Source organism: Muntiacus reevesi, chromosome 7, assembly GCF_963930625.1.
Source record: "Muntiacus reevesi chromosome 7, mMunRee1.1, whole genome shotgun sequence".
Classification (NCBI taxonomy): domain Eukaryota; kingdom Metazoa; phylum Chordata; class Mammalia; order Artiodactyla; family Cervidae; genus Muntiacus; species Muntiacus reevesi.
In genome coordinates this window covers 81335897-81355774 of record NC_089255.1, presented here as the reverse complement: position 1 = coordinate 81355774, position 19878 = coordinate 81335897, and the positions used below count along the sequence as shown (strand labels likewise).

General features: G+C 38.4%; 1 protein-coding gene and 1 non-coding gene across 4 annotated transcripts in view; one reads left to right on the top strand and one right to left on the bottom strand.

The window, feature by feature from the left end:
* PSEN1 (presenilin 1) overlaps positions 1-19878 on the bottom strand; it is a 67054-nt gene that overhangs the window by 20098 nt on the left and 27078 nt on the right. For all 3 annotated transcript variants that reach the window (XM_065940071.1, XM_065940073.1, XM_065940072.1), the window contains exons 4-8: positions 19562-19815; positions 16741-16882; positions 7497-7564; positions 3945-4165; positions 1148-1246 (exon numbers count right to left, since the gene is read on the bottom strand). In XM_065940071.1, the coding sequence (XP_065796143.1) occupies positions 1148-1246; positions 3945-4165; positions 7497-7564; positions 16741-16882; positions 19562-19815 (784 nt within the window). The remainder of the gene's footprint in view (positions 1-1147; positions 1247-3944; positions 4166-7496; positions 7565-16740; positions 16883-19561; positions 19816-19878) is intronic.
* On the top strand, positions 17658-17792 carry LOC136172774 (small nucleolar RNA SNORA70). Its single transcript, XR_010664113.1, has one exon. It is a non-coding gene; the product is annotated as a small nucleolar RNA SNORA70 (small nucleolar RNA).

The following is a 19878-nucleotide window of genomic DNA, read 5'->3' as shown; positions in this document are numbered from 1 at the left end:
CTCCATGTTCTAGTCAACTTGAACACTTGAAACTTGAAAAAGATGCTCCACATTTACACTTCCAATGTGTGGGGCTTCCCTCATAGCTCAGTTGGTAAAGAATCCGCCTGCAATGCAGGAGACCTGGGTTCAATTCCTAGGTTGGGAAGATCCCCTGGAGAAGGGATAGGCTACCCGCTCCAGTATCCTTGGGCTTCCCTTGTGGCTCAGCTGGTAAACAATCCGCCTGCAATGCAGGAGACCTGGGTTCAATCCCTGGGTCCAAGCCATTCTTCGCAACAAGCCCACTTTTGAAATTGAAAACTGACTCTTCCATCTGTGCTTGCCAAAATCCAACCCACTCTTAAAAAGGTCAATCCAAATGCTATCTCTTCAATGAAGCCTTCCATGATTCTCCATTCAGATTTTCCCTGTTTTGAGCTCTTTTTGCACTTCCTATTCCTTCTGAATCTGACAACAGTCTGCCTTGAATGCTGTTTATCTATTTGTCTTATCTCACTTCTAAATTGTAAGCAAGGGAATACCCCGGCAGTCCGGTGGTTAGGAATCCATGCTTTCACTGCCAAGGTTGTGGGTTCAATCCCCGGTCAGGGAACTAAGATCCTACAAATCACCTGACACAGTCAAAGAAAAAGAAAAAAAAAAGTAAGCAAATGCACTCTGAGGGAAAGCAAAGCATGTTAACCATCTTTATATCCTCCACAGTGCTCTGTGGGAGCAGATCAGGTCAATGACCAATAAATACACACTGAATGATTTGGAAGAGTATGACTCTACAACAAACCAAACACAAAGGCCAACCCAAACTGAAGGAACAGTATGATTCTTTCAACATACTAGTGTGAGAGCCGCCTACAATATACGTATATAACAAATGTTCAATGCTTATTAACTAATAAGATTTTAAATAAGAATACTGGCTCCCCAATCTCTAAATATTTCTTCTGTCTCCACACAAACTGAAAACTCTCTTCAATCAATGTCAGAAGATAATAATTTGCAAGGAAACAGAGATCTGCAGGAGTCCCACCAATGCTATGCATTTAAGGTAGGAAAAAGTACCGTGATAATGATCATAATTACATGCATTTGAATCTTTATAAATTCTAAATTGTTTACTAATTCAACATCATTCTGAAATACTTACAAGAGTAAATAAGAGCTGGGAAGAGAGTTTCATTTCTCTCCTGAGCTGTTTCAACCAGCATACGAAGCGGGCCTTTTGGACACAAAACAGCCACTAAATCTAGAAAAAGAAAAATAGAAATGATATCTGAAAAATGTATTGGCTAAACTTGTAAATGAGCGTGTTAGGGAAGAATTAACCCATTGAAAAGGTTTAATTTTTTTTCTACAAGAAAGATATTGAATGAATATGAAATAAGCAGCAGGTAAGCTGATGGGGGAGGGAGGCAGAGACGATCTAAACAAAATACACAACACCACACAGAGATCTTTGCTTTTGGTTTGCTTGCTATTTGGTTAGTTTACAGTGTATTTTGGGTTCTAGGAATAAGTCTTCCCAGTTTGAAAGAAAACAGGCAGAAATAATCATAAGACAGAATTATTCTAGAGCAGTTGTCAATTTCCAATAAGCAGAAATAAGGACAAGCCATTTACTTCCAAACTAAACATAACTATGAACCACAAACTGGTTTTACACCTTAGGAGGGATTTAATAGAAAGGATATGACTGAACTTTTTCAAAATATGAAGAACAGAGTAGAAAAGATGCATCTCCTCTTCTTTTATTTTGGTATCAGGAGTGGGATCCTCTCTTTTTCTGAAAACAGTATATGTACTACTTAGGAATACTTGAAATAAGAGGGCAGTAAATTTAAACAAAATAACTAATAAACCTCTGTGTGAGAATGTTTAGCATTTCTCCAGTTCTCCTGTCAAAAGCACTTCACAAGTATTTAGGTCTCAGAATACATGTGGTGCTAAAAAGTGTCTTACAAAAACTGCAACTCAAAACAAGGAAGCAATTATGCATAAATTATTCTTGATGCTACCACTTTCTCTTCTTCAACAACTGCAATTTTTTCTTACATTTACTGTGTCATGAAAATTCAAAACATTAAAAAAAAAAGAAAATTCAGAATATAGAAACACAGAAAATAACTTCAAACATTTAAAATGTAAAACACGTATAGGTAAATTTGTAAAGGAATATTTGATCACTTGCATTGACATCACTATCATTCAGATGCATTTAAATAATAAATCTCACATTTTCAAGTGGTCATATCTTCTTGTACACTACTACTACCACTGCCATAATAAAACATACAAATGCACAGAAATCTCTAGTCTCACTGTTTCTACTTTGATTTGTTGGGATGAGAAAAGGGGAATTTGCCATGCTCTGAAATAATGAGATTTTCAAGCTGTTTCAACCTTTAGTGTCCTGTAACTGTCTTGGTTTTTCAACACACTTCTTCATATAGAAATGCTAAATGATAAACCTTTATTTTTAGAGCAATTAACTTAATTTTGTTTTGAAAGCTTTAGAACAAACTTTTTGACAAACTGAAGTATCTTGAGATCTTATGAAAATGAAATTATGAATCATTACTCTAAATATTAGATACAAAAGTCTCTTATTTCAGAGGAACTCAAAAGTCTGTACAGATAATCTGTATATGAATATAAGAAACAGAGGGTTGATGGGGAGAAACAGAGTATTGTAGTAGAAAGAATATGGGACTTAGGACTCAGATTCTATTCTAGATCAAATGGTGTAAACTTTGGCAACTACTTTACCTCTACAAACTTCAGGCTTTTAGCAGTGAAACAAATACAACAAGCTTGCCTACCTCACAAGATTATATATTTTTGAGGAATGGCTAATATTTACTGGTAGACACTGTATACATTTACTGTATGCATTGTTCAATTTAATCTTCATAACTAAGACTCCACTGTTGAGTGTGGTGTGTCTGCAGTAACATAGCCAATAAATTACAGGAGTAAAAGAGTCTGGATTTGAATCCAGGCAGTCTGTCACCAGAAATGGCTTTTTTAAAAAAATATCAAAAATGGAATCAGATTCTTTATGATGATTCACCCCTGATGTTTCATTTATTAAGTTTTAACTTGCTCTAGTATGTCATAATGGTGCCCTGTGAGGCCTACATCATAAGACTGTAAGGGAGGTGAAAGTTACTCTGCACACCTTGTTCAAGGACTCAGCACTGTATATTTAGAAGTGAAATAGTCATGAAACAATGTCTGGAACTCCAAATTAAGGTCTGCATTGTGGATTCAATATGTACAGAGACGTGTATAACTTTGATTTCTATTTTTGGTATCTGCGAAGCAAGAGATTGTCTCAGTTACTCCGCCTAAAGAGGGAAACCTTGGATATGTAACTGCTGTTATTACCACCAGCAGAACCAGGTTGCTAGACTACTGGCAAAGTCTCAAGGATCTGTAAAAATGCACAAATAGGCCAAAATAGGATGGCTGCCTAAAGTTCAGCTAACTTGGATCCCATTCTTTGATCAAGGATGGCTGGATTAAGACATGAAAAGCACAGCTCTCCAGTGAGCTCCATCACACGTAGCTCTGCTGCTGTCCATAAAGGGTACAAACTCCCACCGCTGTTTGTTCACTCATTTGATCCCAAAGCGCTCCTGAGGTCATTTATGTCAGTGGTAGCAATGGGATTTGAATCTAAGTCTTACAACCAGAAGTCTGTGGATTCTTCCGTTAACTCACCACTGAGTTAAACTGGAGGCAATAATAAAACATTTTTAAAGGACTCAACTTCCAAAGATTTGAAATCTTTGTATGAAAAAGACATTAGAGCTAGCTGATTATTTACTAAAAAGTTATGGGATATTACTGTTATTTTCCCTAAGTCAAGATAACTAGAAGAGGAAGGAAAACACACCAGGAGGTATTTCTGTGATGAACAAAATGTCAGTCTCGGGTTTTACCATATACTGAAATCACAGCCAAGATGAGCCAGGCGGTCCATTCTGGGAGGTACTTGATAAATACCAGGGCCATGAGGGCACTGATCATAATGAGATATGCCTGCTGGAGTCTCAGTGGACCTTTCCAATGAATGGCGATCATTCCCACCACACCAAAATTCCAGATCAGAAGTGCAACCGAAATGTAGTCCATGGCAACATTATAGGTTTTAAACACTTCCCTGAAAAAAATTAAACAGATATTTGTATCACTCATAAAAATAGGAAACAAGTATCACAGCCACAGGTGTAAAAATAAATACAAAAATTAAAAAGAAAAACAAAAAAGGCCATATAACACCTAAAATGCTATTCTGTACTTCAGGAAATCCTTGCAGTATCTGAAATTGGAAAAAAAAATGAAACGTGCAAAATAAAGTTTGGAGCTTAGGACAGACGATATTATTTTCATAAAATTAAATTTAGTGCATCCATTTAAATATATGCATTTTATACATATATTTATACACAAAACGTGGAATATAGGCATGACATATTGCTGCCTAAAAAAAAAAAAACCATGATCTCATTTATGTGAAACAGTATATGAGAAGAGAGCAAGAGATCAATATAGTAATTCCTGAAAAGATGTAGGACTTAGCTTTATATGACGGGAGTTTGAAATTTTTTAACTTTTCTTCTTTTCATAATGAATGTTTAGCATTTTTATCATGAAGAAAACACTATTTTAATTTGGTGGGAGGAAACTCCATTTTAAAATAAAGAGATACAAATATAGAAGACAGGTAACTGAGGAGAAAGAAGGCAGTCATTTAAGTGCAAACTTTAGATTCTGGAGACTGTGCAGAAGGATGATCTTTCCATTTAAAAATTTCAAAGCAAATGTTGAAATAGCTGGAGAATGCAGCTATTCACAGTAAGTATTTTAGATATCCCAGCACTTAAAACAAAAACCAATATATTCCTAACTATCGTTAACTGTGGAAAATTCTTCAAGTGATGGGAATACCAGACCACCTGACCTGCCTCCTGAGAAGTCTGTACGCAGATAAAGAAGTAAGTTAGAACTGGACATGGAACAACAGACAGGTTCCAAATCACAAAAGGAGTACGTCAAGGCTGTATATTGTCACCCTGCTTTTTATGCAGAGTACATCATGAGAAATGTTGAGCTGGATGAAGCACAAGCTGGAATCAAGATTGCCAGAAGAAATATCAATAACCTCAGATATGCAGATGACACCACCCTTATGGCAGAAAGCGAAGAAGAACTGAAGAGCCTCTTGATGAAAGTGAAAGAGGAGAGTGAAAAAGTTGGCTTAAAGCTCAACATTCAGAAAACTAAGATCAAGGCATCTGGTCCCATCACTTCATGGAAAATAGATGGGCAAGCAATGGAAACTGTGACAGACTTTATTTCTTTGGGCTCCAAAATCACTGCAGATGGTGAATGCTGCCATGAAATTAAAAGACACTTGCTCCTTGGAAGAAAAGTTATGACCAACCTAGACAGCATATTAAAAAGCAGAAACATTACTTTGCCAACAAAGGTCCGTCTAGTCAAAGCTATGGTTTTTCCAGTAGTCATGTATGGATGTGAAAGTTGGACCATAAAGAAATCTGAGCGCCAAAGAATTGATGCTTTTGAATTGTGGTGCTGGAGAAGACTCTTGAGAGTCCCTTGGATTGCAAGGAGATCCAACCAGTCCATCCTAAAGGAAATCAGTCCTGAGTGTTCATTGGAAGGACTGATATTGAAGTTGAAACTCCAATACATTGGCCACCTGATGCGAAGAGCTGACTTGTTGGAAGAGACCCTGATGCTGGGAAAGATTGAGGGCAGGAGGAGAAGGGGACGACAGAGGATGAGATGGTTGGATGGCATCATCCAACCAACTCAATGGACATGAGTCTGGGTAAACTCTGGGAGTTGGTGATGGACAGGGAGGCCTGGCGTGCTGCAGTCCATGGGGTCGCAAAATGTCAGACATGACTGAGCAACTGAACTGAACTGAGTTATTCCTTGGCATCAATAAACAGGAGTGATCTATGGTTTCCTTTTTCTTGATTATTTATGGGATTTTGGTATAAATATTACTCTGGCTTCTTAAGAAGAATCTGGAAGCTTTTCTGCTTTTCCTATGTCCTGGAACAGTTAAAATAGTATTAGAATTATCCATTCCTTAAAGGTTTAATAAAATTTTCCTATGAAATTATTTGAGCCTGGTATTACTGTTATTGAAGGTGGATAAGAACCTCTTCAACAACTTTCTGTATTTTTTTCTTTGCTCTAGTTAGATTTTCTATCACTTCAGTGGTCAGTATTGGCAATTAGCTTTTTCTGAGAAAATCACCTATTTCATAGAGATTCTTACACTGATTTCTTTCTTTGCTCTATGGTCATCCTCCCTGCCTCTACCAAAGAATTAACTCTTCAGTTTATTTTTTACTTTTAATGTTTCTGTTCCTAATTTAAGAGCTAGTGCAATGACCTGCATTCTGCTACTGCAGCTGAGAGAAAGACCAAGTGGACAAATCTCTGAGCCTCTCCACTATCCTCAAAAGAGAGCTCCACTTTTTTCTATGTGGTATGTGCAGTTCTCATGTAAGATTTCAGTTGAAAGAAAAAAAGGCTGATGAAAAAAAAACATAAAAGTTTGAAAATCAATTAATTTATGTTTATGCATGTTTGAAATGCATTAATATTGTGATTTATAAGTTATACTAAAGAATACAGTAAATTTACTTTACTAAAAAGACAGAACTAATTGCAGTGTTGAGTTCTTTAAGTTCTTATTATAAACAAGAATCAACAAAAGCATATCCCTATGGTGATTGCAGCCATAAAATTAAAAGACACTTACTCCTTGGAAAGAAAGTTATGACCAACCTAGACAGCATATTAAAAAGCAGAGACATTACTTTGCCAACAAAGGTCCATCTAGTCAAGGCTATGGTTTTCCAGTAGTCATGGATGGATGTGAGAGTTGGACCACAAAGAAAGCTGAGCACCGAAGAATTGATGTTTTTGAACTGTGGTGTTGGAGAAGACTCTTGAGAGTCCCTTGGACTGCAAAGAGATCCAACCAGTCCATCGTAAAGGAGCTCAGTCCTGGGTGTTCATTGGAAGGACTGATGCTGAAGCTGAAACTCCAATACTTCAGTCACCTGATGCGAAGAGCTGACTCATCTGAAAAGACCCTGATGCTGGGAAAGACTGAGGGCAGGAGGAAGAGGGATGACAGAGGATGAGATGGTTGGATGGCATCACCGACTCAATGGACATGAGTTTGAGTAAACTCTGGGAGTTGATGATGGACAGGGAGGCCTGGTGTGCTGCAGTTCATGGGGTCACAAAGAGTCAGACATGACCGAGCAACTGAACTGAACTGATTTGATAATATTAATACGTTGTATTCATACCAAGTATGATCTATATATGGCAACAATAATTTGAGAATAACTCATCAACAAAGAACATTTCTTTAAGTGACAGTTATAGAGTCCAAACAGTTAATTTCTGAAAAACAGACCAAATATTTCACCACTTACCCCAAGTAAATGAATGAGAAAAAGAACAGCAACAACAGGGATGAAACAATAAGCCACGCATGGATGACCTAGAAAAGAATTTCAATATAATTAACAGATCCCGCAACCTAAAAAAAAAAATCCAAATTTCTTACTTCAAAAATAGTATGTTATTTCTGTATATGTTATGATTTTCAAATACCAAAACACAAGCAGCTTTAGGAACAGCAAATACCTATAACAGTTGGTGCTGAAGTACTCATAAAATAGAAATTTCACACATAGAGACCTTCATTCCTTTAGAAATAGGTAAAATTTTTAAAGAAAAGATATATTCAAAATAAATTATCAAAGACAACCTACAAAAAAAAAAAAACAAAGACAACCTACAGAATGGGAAAAAATATGTGCAAATGATATGACTGACAAGGGGTTAATATTCAAAATATATGAAGAAATCACAGAACTCAATACCAAAAAAAGAAAAAAAAAACAGCCCAATCAAAAAAATGGGAGAACACATTTTCTCAACAAATACATACAAATGGCCAACAGGCACATGAAAAGATACTCAATACCGTTAATTATTAGCGAAATGCAAGTCAAAACAACAATGAGGTATCACCTCATACTTGTCAGAATGGCTATCGTCAAAATGACCACAAATAACAAATGTTGGGGAGGACATAGAAAAAAGGAAACTTTTATACACTGTTAGGGGCAATGAAAATTGCTGCAGCCACTGTGAAAAACAAAATGAAGGTTCCTCAAAAAACTAAAATTACTATATGATCCAGCAATTCCACTCCTGGATATATATCCAGAAAAAAAAATCACTAATTTGAAAAGATACATGAGCCCCTAGGTTCACTTAGCAGCATTATTTACAACAGGCAACATATGCAAGCAGCCCAACTGCCCATCAGCAGACAAATGGGTAAAGAAGATGTAGTACACGTAAACACACACACACAGGAATACTACTCAGCCTTAAGAAGGAATGAAATTCTGCCACTTACAGCAACATGGATGGACCTAGAGAATATTAGGCTTCATGAAATAAGTCAGAGAAAGACAAATACTGTATGATACCATTTATAAGTGGAATCTAAAAAATAATACAAATAATGTACATGCAAAACAGAAATAGATACACAGACAAAGGGGGGAAAAAACAGTGATTACCAAAGGTGAATGAGAAGTGGGGGGTACAAATTAGGAGTATGCCAATGTTCACTGCAGGACTATCTACAATAGGTAAGACACGGAAGCATCCTAAATGTCCATCAACAGAGGAATGGATAAAGAAGATGTGGTACATATATACCACATACATATACACACCGGGATACTACTCAGCCATGAAAAAGAACCAAATAATGTCATTGTAGCAACATGAACACTAGAGATTGTTATACTGAGTGAAGTAAGTCCGACACAGAAAGACAAATATCATATGATATTGCTTATATGTGGAATCTGAAACAAGGGGAGCTACAAATGAACTTACTTACAAAACAGAGACAGAGTCCCGGATGTAGAAAACAAACTTATTACCAGAGGATAAAGGCAGGGTGGGTGAAGTGCGAGCCTGGGACTGCCACACACACCACCACACTCAGAGCAGAGGGCTGCTAAGAACCTGCTGTGTGGCACAGGGAACCCCACGCGATACTCTGTAACAGCCAAGACGGGAAAAAGCCTAAAGCAGCGAGTGGACAGATACACACACATACACACGTGATTCATCTTCCTCTACACCTGAAACTAACGCAACATTGTAAATCCACTATACTCTAATAAAAATTTTAAAAAGTAAATTAGGGGTATGTGATTAAGAGATAGAAACCACTATGTGTAAAACAGATAAGCAACAAGAATGTATTTTATAAATTAACCAGACTTCAATTAGAAAAGGTATCAATAGAATCAACAGTTAACATTTATACTTTAAAGCAGCAATATTTTCAATAGAGGAATTCTGATGTATTCCTACAATAAAAAATTAATAGATAAATAAAATAACTGATAATAAACTGATAAAATAACTGATAAATCAAAGTCACAAAATTGAAAATCAGAAATTCAGTTAAGGGACCAGTGTACACATACATTAACTGTACAGAGAAAACAGGCCTTCTAAATTATATAACCATTTGAAGAAAAAATATTCAGTATCTGAGATTTCAGTAAGTATTAGTATGCTATGTTTATTTTACTTGGTTCATTAATAATGCTTATATGTCAGTCCATCATCATAATGCAGAATTCATACAGCACTATATAAATATTAGTCCCTATAACTCATGTAAAGCATATTAAAATGAGAGAGAGAATCAGAACTTTATTTTTAATCAATTATATTTTGGGGCCTAGCCATATAGCATACTTTGGCCACCTGATGCCAAGAACTGACTCAATAGACCCTGATGCTGGGAAAGACTGAGGGCAGGAGGAAAGGGGGATGACAGAGGATGAGACGGTTGGATGGCAACACTGACTCAATGGACATGAGTTTGAGTAAGCTCCGGGAGTTGCTGATGGACAGGGAGGCCCGGCGTGCTGCAGTTGATGGGGTCACAAAGAGTCAGACACGATTGAGTGACTGAACTGAACTGAACATATAGCATGCAGGATCTTAGTTCCCCAACCAGGGATAGAAACCATGCCCCCTGCAGTGGAAGCACGAAGCCTTAACCACTGGACCACCAGGAAAAGTCCCTAGAGCTTGATTAATCTATTATACAAGATAAAAAAAAAAGTTACGGTAATTTTATGTGATGAGTATATTTGCAATGAAATTAAAGACGCTTACTCCTTGGAAGGAAAGTTATGATCAACCTAGACAGCATATTAAAAAGCAGAGACATTACTTTGCCAACAAAGGTCCGTCTAGTCAAGGCTATGGTTTTCCAGTGATCATGTATGGATGTAAGAGTTGGACTATAAAGAAAACTGAGTGCTGAAGAATTGATGCTTTTGAATTCTGGTGTTGGAAAAAGACTCTCGAGAGTCCCTTGGACTGCAAGAAGATCCAACCAGTCCATCCTAAAGGAGATCAGTCCTGGGTATTCATTGGAAGGACTGATGTTGAAGCTGAAACTCCAATACTTTGGCCACCTGATGAGAAGAGCTGACTCACTGGAAAAGACCCTGATGCTGGGAGGGATTGAGGGCAGGAGGACAAGGGGACGACAGAGGATGAGATGGTTGGATGGCATCACCGACTCGATGGACATGGGTTTGGGCGAACTCCAGGAGTTGGTGATGGACAGGGAGGGCTGGCGTGCTGTGGTTCATGTGCTGTGGTTCATGGGGTCGCAAAGAGTCGGACATGACTGAGCAACTGAACTGAACTGAACTGATATTCAGGAAAATACTAAACCCAAGGAGTCTGCAGTTTTAAAAAATAGAATGGAGAAATATGATAAACTTTCAAGTAATTTTTAACCAAAAGTAAAATTATCTTAAGGTAGATACACCCATAATAAGCTTTATTCTTTCATGAATTTTACTGTTATGACAGGAGAAGCTACTTAACCACCAACTTTTCCAAACATATCTCTTAATCAGAAAGATCAAATTACACCTTAAAGAAATAAAAAGGAAAGCTCCAGGGCTTCCCTGGTGGCTTGGTGGTAAAGAATCTGCCTGTCAATGCAGGAGACACAGGTTTGATCCCTGGTCCGGGAAGATCCTACATGCCTTGGAACAACTAAGGTCCTGCGACACAACTAACTGAGACTGCTCTGCAGCATGGGAGCCACAACTACTGAGCCCACGTGCCATGATTCCTGAAGTCTGGGCTTGTGCTTCAAGACAAGAGAAGCCACCACAACGAGAAGCTTGAGCACAGTTAAATGAGTAACCAGTGCACTGCAATTAAAAAATAGACTCTGCTCTCCATAACTAGAGAAAAGTCTACACAGCAATAAATAAAATAAAATAAAATAAAATAATAAAAACAAAAGTTTCAAATCAAGAATATTATTTTGTCTCCATTTAAAAGAAAAAAATCTTCCACCCCCACCTCCCAGATCCAGTTGTTCCAATTATACAGTTCTAAGGTATCAAAATCTAGTTGTTACTAAAGTTAACATTAGAATCTATGTTCATTTTCTCTTTTGGCTCTGTTTGGATCATTCAAGGTGACACGTGATTAGTAAATCCTTTGAAAGAAAAGATTTCTTCAAAAGTCTCTCTGCCTTTCTTTAAAACAACTTTATAAAATGTTACAACTTGGGCAAAGGTCAAAAGAGTGGTTTTTCATCATGAAAGTTGGTATTCCTTCAACAGTTAAATATTCTAAATTTACTATCCAAATATAATAAATTTAATTTCTGGTGTTCTTCCAGAAAAACTTCCCCTAACATTTTATTATAAAAATTTTCAAACACACAGTGAAGCACTGCCCATATACCACCTAAATTCTACCATTCATACTTGCTGTACTTGCTTTGTAACATTTCTATCCATCTCTCCATCCAATGAGTCCATTTTAATATGTATCAAAGTAAACTGAAGACACCTGTACATTTCCCTCTATGTACTTCAACTTTAGCAAAATATTCTGAAGGGAGTCCTTTATTTCATGTCCAAAGAAAACAATAAAGCTTAAGCAAAAAGAAATCTTTCCATATGCATCCTAGCCCATTGTACTCACAAGTCAGCTTTAGAAATAATCCAAGTTTCGTGGACTGTAAGCCTGCCAGGCTCCTCTGCCTAGGGAATTACCCAGGCAAGAATACCAGAATGGGTTGCCATTTCCTTCTCCAGGGGATCTTCCCAACCCAGGGATCGGACCCAGGCCTCCTACAGGGCAGGCAGATTCTTCACCGCTGAGCCACGAGGGAAGCCCCATATAAAATAACACAAAACAAAAAACTTTAAAGAGTGGGAGATGTACATGAATATTCCATATTAAACTTAAGGGCGAGAGTAAATACTGCATACTAGGAATCCTCAACTTTTTAAGGAAAGGTTTTTTTTTTATCTTGTTTTATGCAGGAAGGGGCAAGGAAACATGAAATGCTATTTAAAAAAAAACAGTATTTTTCTGAATACAAAGTAATATATACTTATGACATATAGAAAATATAGAAACACTAAAAGAAAAAAAACAATTTCCACTGACCACTGAGAACCAAAGTTGATATTAACCTTTCCTTCTCAGACATGTTTGTCTGCATATATAAAAACCTTTAAAAAAAATTAGAATCATGTAATATAAGAGTTTACATTCTGTCTTTTAAAACTTTATTTTTATTATAAATTCTCATTCCACCAAATATTCTTTGAATATATAGATTTTAAATGCCTCAATAATAGTTTACTTATATGCATGAGCTCACAATTTAACCTTTGCCTTATGCACAGAATCTGTGGGGTTTTCCTTCTTTTTCCAATTATATTTTATGCTATGATTAATATCTAGTATGCAAAATTCTTCAGCATTTTTAATTCTCTAGGATAAATCATGAAAGCAAAATTACAGAATCAAAGTGTATAGACATTTTCTAATTACTGACCACTGATATATACTGGCTTAGTGACTCTGCAAATTAAGTCCTGCCTAATTTTTACCAAGTCAATAAGCTAAATATGTTAATTTCCTATTTTAATATATATAATTTTTGCTAGTGAGGAAATATACATACACCCCTCTGTACTCTACTCCTCTCCTGGCCATCTAGATTTCCTTCATAATTTCTCTTCTTGGGTTTTTAAAATATCTTATTAGGATATTCATAATTTTCTTAATTATTTGTAAGTGCTCTTCATACTGCAAAAATATTAGCCCTCTGCCTGCAATAATGTTTTTAATGGTTTTCTTACTAGGTTAAACACGGATGTTATGATTTTCTGAATTATTACCTGAATTCAAAGCCTCTTCTGATGACTAAGCTACACCTCCCCTTTTCCTAGAACATCAGGTGGTAAAACAGGCCTTTCTCATCTTGCAAAAATCCCTAGCTCAGCTTTCCTGTTTCAGAGCTACAGACTCTGAAACAAACGAGTCCTGATTCAGTACAGCATGGCAAAGATCTCCTCTAAACACTGAACTATCTAGGCCAGAAATCATGTGACTTCAGTAAGCTATATGGTTTCATCCATATCAAACAATAAATAATTAAACTGTCTTTTCCAATTCTTCCTTTTTAAGGTTTGTTTGGTCTTTCAGTTTCCTGTGCTTCTCAAAGACATTGCACAACCAACTCCTGACACAACAAATCCTCAGGGCTTATTTCCAAATAGGTCCTGGCAAGTTTCTGAATTTCTGACTCAAAAGCCCCTTTTATTTTTATACTAAGAGTCAAAGTAAACAACTTGTTGCTATAGAATTGGTTGGGCTGGCCAAGACATTAAGAATTTAAAAAGCAAAGCAAAACACCACCAGTGAATGGGTGAACGTGGAAATCCAACTAAGTATAAACCTTTAGACTGTCTAACACGAAGCACTAACTACAAGATGCACAAAACCACCAAAAGTACCTTGAGATAGGTTCTAGTTAATAAGGAGTAAAAGCCCATTCCATCCTGTCTCTCCTACCAAACACACCTATAAAATCTCGACGGAATGCATGCAGTTGCCAGTACATAGGCTGGGGAATCAGAAGTACCAGGAAGCTAGGGCTAAGTTGACCACCTTTCCCCTCCAGTACTACCCTCCTCCACTTGAACTCAACACAACCTAAGTGGGCTTTAGCAAGATGAGAAGCCCTCTAAGTTCCTCCTGGAGAAGCAGAAAGAGGTTTCGAAACACCAAAGAAGAATGCAAATCCCTAGGGGACTCCCACTAACATGTGAATAACAAAAGTAGCAAACAATCCAGACACAAGTCACAGAGAGAGTCCAATAAAGCAGAGAAATGGAACTGGTAGGTAAACACTTCTGTGTACACAAAATTGTCTATAGTGAAAAAAGAAGATAAAAGTAACTGAGACATGAGTTAAAGCAGTGGGAGGGGAATGGTTTTACACCATTTGCTCTCTGGGTGCCTGAGTGTAGATGACTGCCTGTCACATCACATCATTTTGTCTTCAATCTCCAGTTTCTGATGTCAGACTGCAAATGGTCATCACTTAGGTTAATACTTTCATCCACTCAACAAACAAGGTTAAACTCTGTATAATTTTAGAAGTCTGTGAACAGTGAAAAGGTGAATAGTGAAAGGATATTCAATCTCACTAATAATCAATCAACTAAAAGCAAATTAAGACATTTTTGCTTTGCCTATTAGGGTTAGAATAAATTTTATATATATATGTGTGTGTTTATGTATGTTTATATATATGTGTGTGTGTGTATTTATATGTGTGTGTGTGTGTTTATATATAAACACACATATATATATATTTTTAACCACACTGTACAGCATGTGAGATTTTAGTTCCCTGACCAGGGATTGAACCCATGCCCCCTGCAATGGAAGTGTAGTGTCCTAACCATGGGATTGCCAGGGAATTCTCTGCACAGGTATTTTTAAAAATTCAGTGCTGGTGAAAGTAGAGAAAGACAGCCTCGCTCACCACTAATGTTAAGGACAAATGAACACTATCAATTTGAAAACAAAATTCTGCATACCAAGACAGACAAAAACATGTAGACAATTTGCTCCAAAAACTCTGTGCCTGGGCTTATACCCTAAGGAAATAATTTGAAACACTGAAAAGCTCTATCCATAAAGACATTCACTGTTTTTTAGGATAGTGAAAATCTGGAAAGCACTCTAATGTCCAAATTAGGGGAAGTAAATGACAATACACTCATTGAGTCAAATATTATGTAGTCATTACACATATTTTCTAAGAATTTATAATATGGGAAAATGCTTATGCCAAATTAATAGTTTTAAAAAAGAACACATAAAATATGCCAATTTCTTGCCAGAAAAAAAAAAAAGGACACATACTGATTATACATTTGATTTTAATCATGTTAAAGAACATACTGAAGTAGAGAAAATACAAAGTAAAAAGAGTATAGAATTCAACATTTGAAATGTTAATATTTATTTGAGAATGAGTCTAAAGGTTCATGAATTGTAATAATTTGTCATTTTTCTGAGACATGAATCTGAAACATGTGCCAGACAGCTGAAATTCACAGGCAAGTTACTTAGGCAGCGTGAGGTAGGGAGCAGAGGCTGGGAGGTCTGGGCCTGTCTTTTCCCTGCATAACCGCCCCTGCCTTTATTTCCCAAGCAAAAAATTCCTATTCCTGCAGGAGAGAAGGTGAGGGAATGGATGGGAATTCAGCCAGTCAGCAATGAGTTCAACATCGGCATCTGAAGGTGGCTTCACTGCTTTGGACTCAAGTTGAAGGGGCTTCCTCGGTGGCTCAGTGCTAAATAACCCACCTGCTAATGCAGCAGCCTCAGGAGGTTCAAATTCGACCCCTGAATAGGGAAGATTCCCTGGAGAAGGAAATGGCAATGCACTCTAGTACTCTTGCTGGGATAATCTCATGGACAGAAAAGCCTGGTGGGCTACATTCCATGGGTCACAAAGAGTCGACCACGACTGAGCAACTGAGCATGCACGCATTCAAGCTGAAAATCTGATTTTCTGTTGTTATATATTATTTTATGGGGACAATTATATCATATAGTGCTATTTGTCAATGAGGGAATTCACAAAGGTCTTAGGATATATTTTTCTGGAAGGTCCTAAGAATACTGCAAATCAAAATGTTAAAACCATTTAGACTGTGATATTTTATGAAAACATTTGTTTTTCATTTATGCCTTTTGGTTCCACAAATGAGAGGGGGAGGAGACTAAAAATTAACTTAGTTTTAGAATATAAGACCTTTTTCTTTATTAGACCGAATAAGGTGACAGGACAATCCAACCATAAAAAAAAGAAGACGGTGCAGGGCTTCCCTGGTGACGCAGTGGTAGAATTCACCTACCAATGCAGGAGACATAGGTTCAATCCCTGATCTGGGAAGAGCCTACAGGTTGGGAAGCAATCAAGCCCGTGTGCCACAACCATTGGAGTCTGTGCTCTAGAGCCTGGGATCCGCAACTACTGAGCCCATGAGGCACAACTACCGAAGCCTGCATGCCCTAGAGCCCACACTCCCCGCCAGGGAAGCCGTGATGAGAAGCCCGAGCACTGCAACTAAAGTAGCTCCTGCTCGCCTCAACTTGAGAAAAGCCCACGCAACAACAAAGACCCAGCACAGTCAAAAATAAATAAAATTATTAGGCAAAAAAGAAAAAAAAGATGGTGGAAAGCAAAGCTCTGAGTCTCATGCTCACCTTGTAGCACCTGTATTTATAGAGAACCACCAGGAGAATCGTCATGACGACAATGACGCTGATCATGATCACCGCGTTCAGGATTGAGTGCAGGGCTCTCTGCCCCACAGTCTCCGTGTCTTCTGTAAATGGAGTATAGATTCTGTAATAAAACAAAAGCCCCAGCGGTTAATGGAGATTCTAAACTACATGCTCTCCAAAACCAGTTCTGTTACCCAGATTTAACTGATATCTTATGAATCACTTTTTTTTCAGCTCATCAATCTAACCAAGAATTTTTAACCTAAGAAAAGCAGCTTTATGCTAAAATAAGCTCTTCAAAATAAAAAATGGTTAAAATAGAGGTGGACCTACGTGCGCCAGACACTGGCTCCATCTAGTGGACGCTTTATACTGAAATAATTACCTCACCAAATGTTTTCTCCACAGCTTATCAGCGATTTGTTAAAGTACCACCAGATTCTGCCATAAACTACCAAGGCTACAAGTGGTTCGAAGAGGAAGGTAAAATGGTGGATAATTATCTTGTATCTGTAGGGTGACTACAACTAAAGTTGTCTTGAGATAATGTCACATATCCATCTACCCTTGTTTCACATGAAAACGCTTTTATTCCAGGTACCAATGTTGTCAACAGAAGACTTTATTTCTGCGTCCCCTGGAGTTACGTACAGCCACGAGAATAAGTAATGACCACTGAGTTATAAGCAGATGTGGTCTGTGGAACTTCTAAGGGAGGAGTGAGTTCTGCTGAGAGGTATGTCTTATGTCCTTTTCTCCTCCACTCATTCCTGCTGTCTGAATGAAGGCTGGGGCTCCAGCACCAATACTGGACCCCGAAATAACCTAGACAACAGAAGGCAAAAAAAATGGAATGAAGAAGCCTGAGTCCTTGGTGAAAAGAAACCACTGTACATTTGCAGCCAATTAAGCCGACTGTGCTCTTTTCCCCATGGGGGCCCAGTGTGCAATGGCTGCAAACAGCAGCCTCCTTGGTAGTGTATGCAACCTGTTGCCTGTACAGGTAGCCCTAAGGGACCTTGGAGACAACTCTTCCTAGTGGGCATTCATGACTGGCCTGCTGTTTCTCAATCTAGACTCCAGACAGGTATGCGCGGTGCCTTTGGAAAGCCCCAGGGCACAGTGGCCAGGGTCCACATTGGCCAGGTCATAATGTCCATCCGCACCAAGCTGCAGAACAAGGAGCATGTGACTGAAGCCCTCCGCCGGGCCAAGTTCAAGATCCCTGGCCATCAGAAGATCCACATCTCCAAGAAGTGGGGATTTACCAAGTTTAATGCGGATGAACATGGTGGCAGAAAAGCGACTCATCCCGGACGGCTGTGGGGTCAAATACATCCCTAATCGTAGTCCCCTGGATAAATGGCGGGCCCTGCACTCATGAGCATCAGCTCTGTTCCCTCCTTAATCACGCTCACCAATAAATGCTATTTCCTGTCAAAAAAAAAAAAGAAAGCACTGTACAATCTGAACTACTACCTCTTCACTATTCTGTGGGATAAGAAAATATGTATATCACTCAAAACCAATTTTTAAAATTTTTTCTTTTTTTTGGCTGTGCCTTTCGGCTTGCAGGATCTTAGTTCCCTGACCAGGGATTGAACCTGGGCCTCAGCAGTGAAAGCGTCGAGTCTTAATCACTGGACCACCAGGGAATTCCCTGTTTTGATTTTCTATATTGGGCTCAGCAAACTTTCTATAAAGGACTACAGAGTAAATATTTTAAGCTTTGTGAGTCATGTTCTTTGCTGCAACCATTCAACTCTGCCCCTGTAGTATGAAAGCAGCCGAAGACAACACATAAATGAATGGACACGGCCACGTTCCAATAAAACTTCATTTACCAAGGGAGGCAGCAGGCAGATCTGGTCCGTGGGGCAGAGCTTGCTAACCTGGTTCTATAATATGCAGCCAGACCCAACTTTAACTTACAGAGACAATATTTCCCAACTTCTTTTGGTAACTGTTTCCAACCCCTGCTCTTCACTCATTGTCTTAGACTTTCTCTCAAAAGGTTAAAGCTTGGCTTTCAGAACCCCACAGAGTTTTCCAGACACTTGCCAATTTCAGAATTCACTTAAAACATCTTGAGCCCAACAAGGTTCCCAGAGACAGAACTAGGTGACATCTGAATCAAAGCATTTTTCTTGGAGACAAAGGGCAGACACCAAGAGCACCCAATCTACATGACAGTTCGGCAAACACTTTAGTGCCAGTTTGCATTCCTTCTTCATCCTTTCACTGAACAACTCTTTTTTTTTGGCCAAACATTTATTACATTCCTCACCCTGGAAACAAAAGTGCTCTCATAGTCCTTGTGGTATAGAAGGAAACCAGGCATTAAATAAGAAAAGTAAATATACACTTGCATATTGTGACAAGTGAAAAAAGAACAGGTTGCGAAAGAATACCGGGAAGGGCCTAATTCTTTTAGGAGGATCACGGAAGTTATTTTTCAGCCAAGATGAGAAGGATGATAGGAATTAATCCACCAAAGTTAGAAAAGGAAAACAACATTCCAGGGAGAAGAACAATGGGCCCAATAACCCTGAGGTGCTAAAATCCCTACTCAATTCTTTACTTGCTCAATTCCAAATAAATTGAGCCCAATCTAGGGATGCTACATAAAAAATACAACTCTGCAGCTTTATTTCCTCCATGTAAAGCCATCAGGAGGATGGACTCTCCAGCCCTCACAGCCCTTCAATGCAGGGGTCAGAGGTCTTCGAGGTGAGGGTGACACACCACGCAGACAGCTAGAATGGCCTTCAGAATAACCCCCCGCAGTACTCATACGTACAGCTGCCCATCCTTCCGGGTATAAAAGCTGACTGATTTGATGGTGGCCACAACCACCACCATACAGAGAGTCACAGGGACAAACAGCATGATCACATGTTTGGCGCCGTATTTCAACGTCAGCTCCTCATCTTCCTCTTCCTCTTGCTCCACCACCTGCTGTGAGCTGTTGGGGGCTCGGCCATTGGACACCGACTCGGTGTTGCCACGCCGCCGCCTCTCCGAGCCGTGCTCAGGTCGCTCTCTACTGTCATTCTAAAAGCACAGGAAGAGATTTTTCAGTAAGTCAGACTCCCAGGAGAATCAAAGTGTTCTATA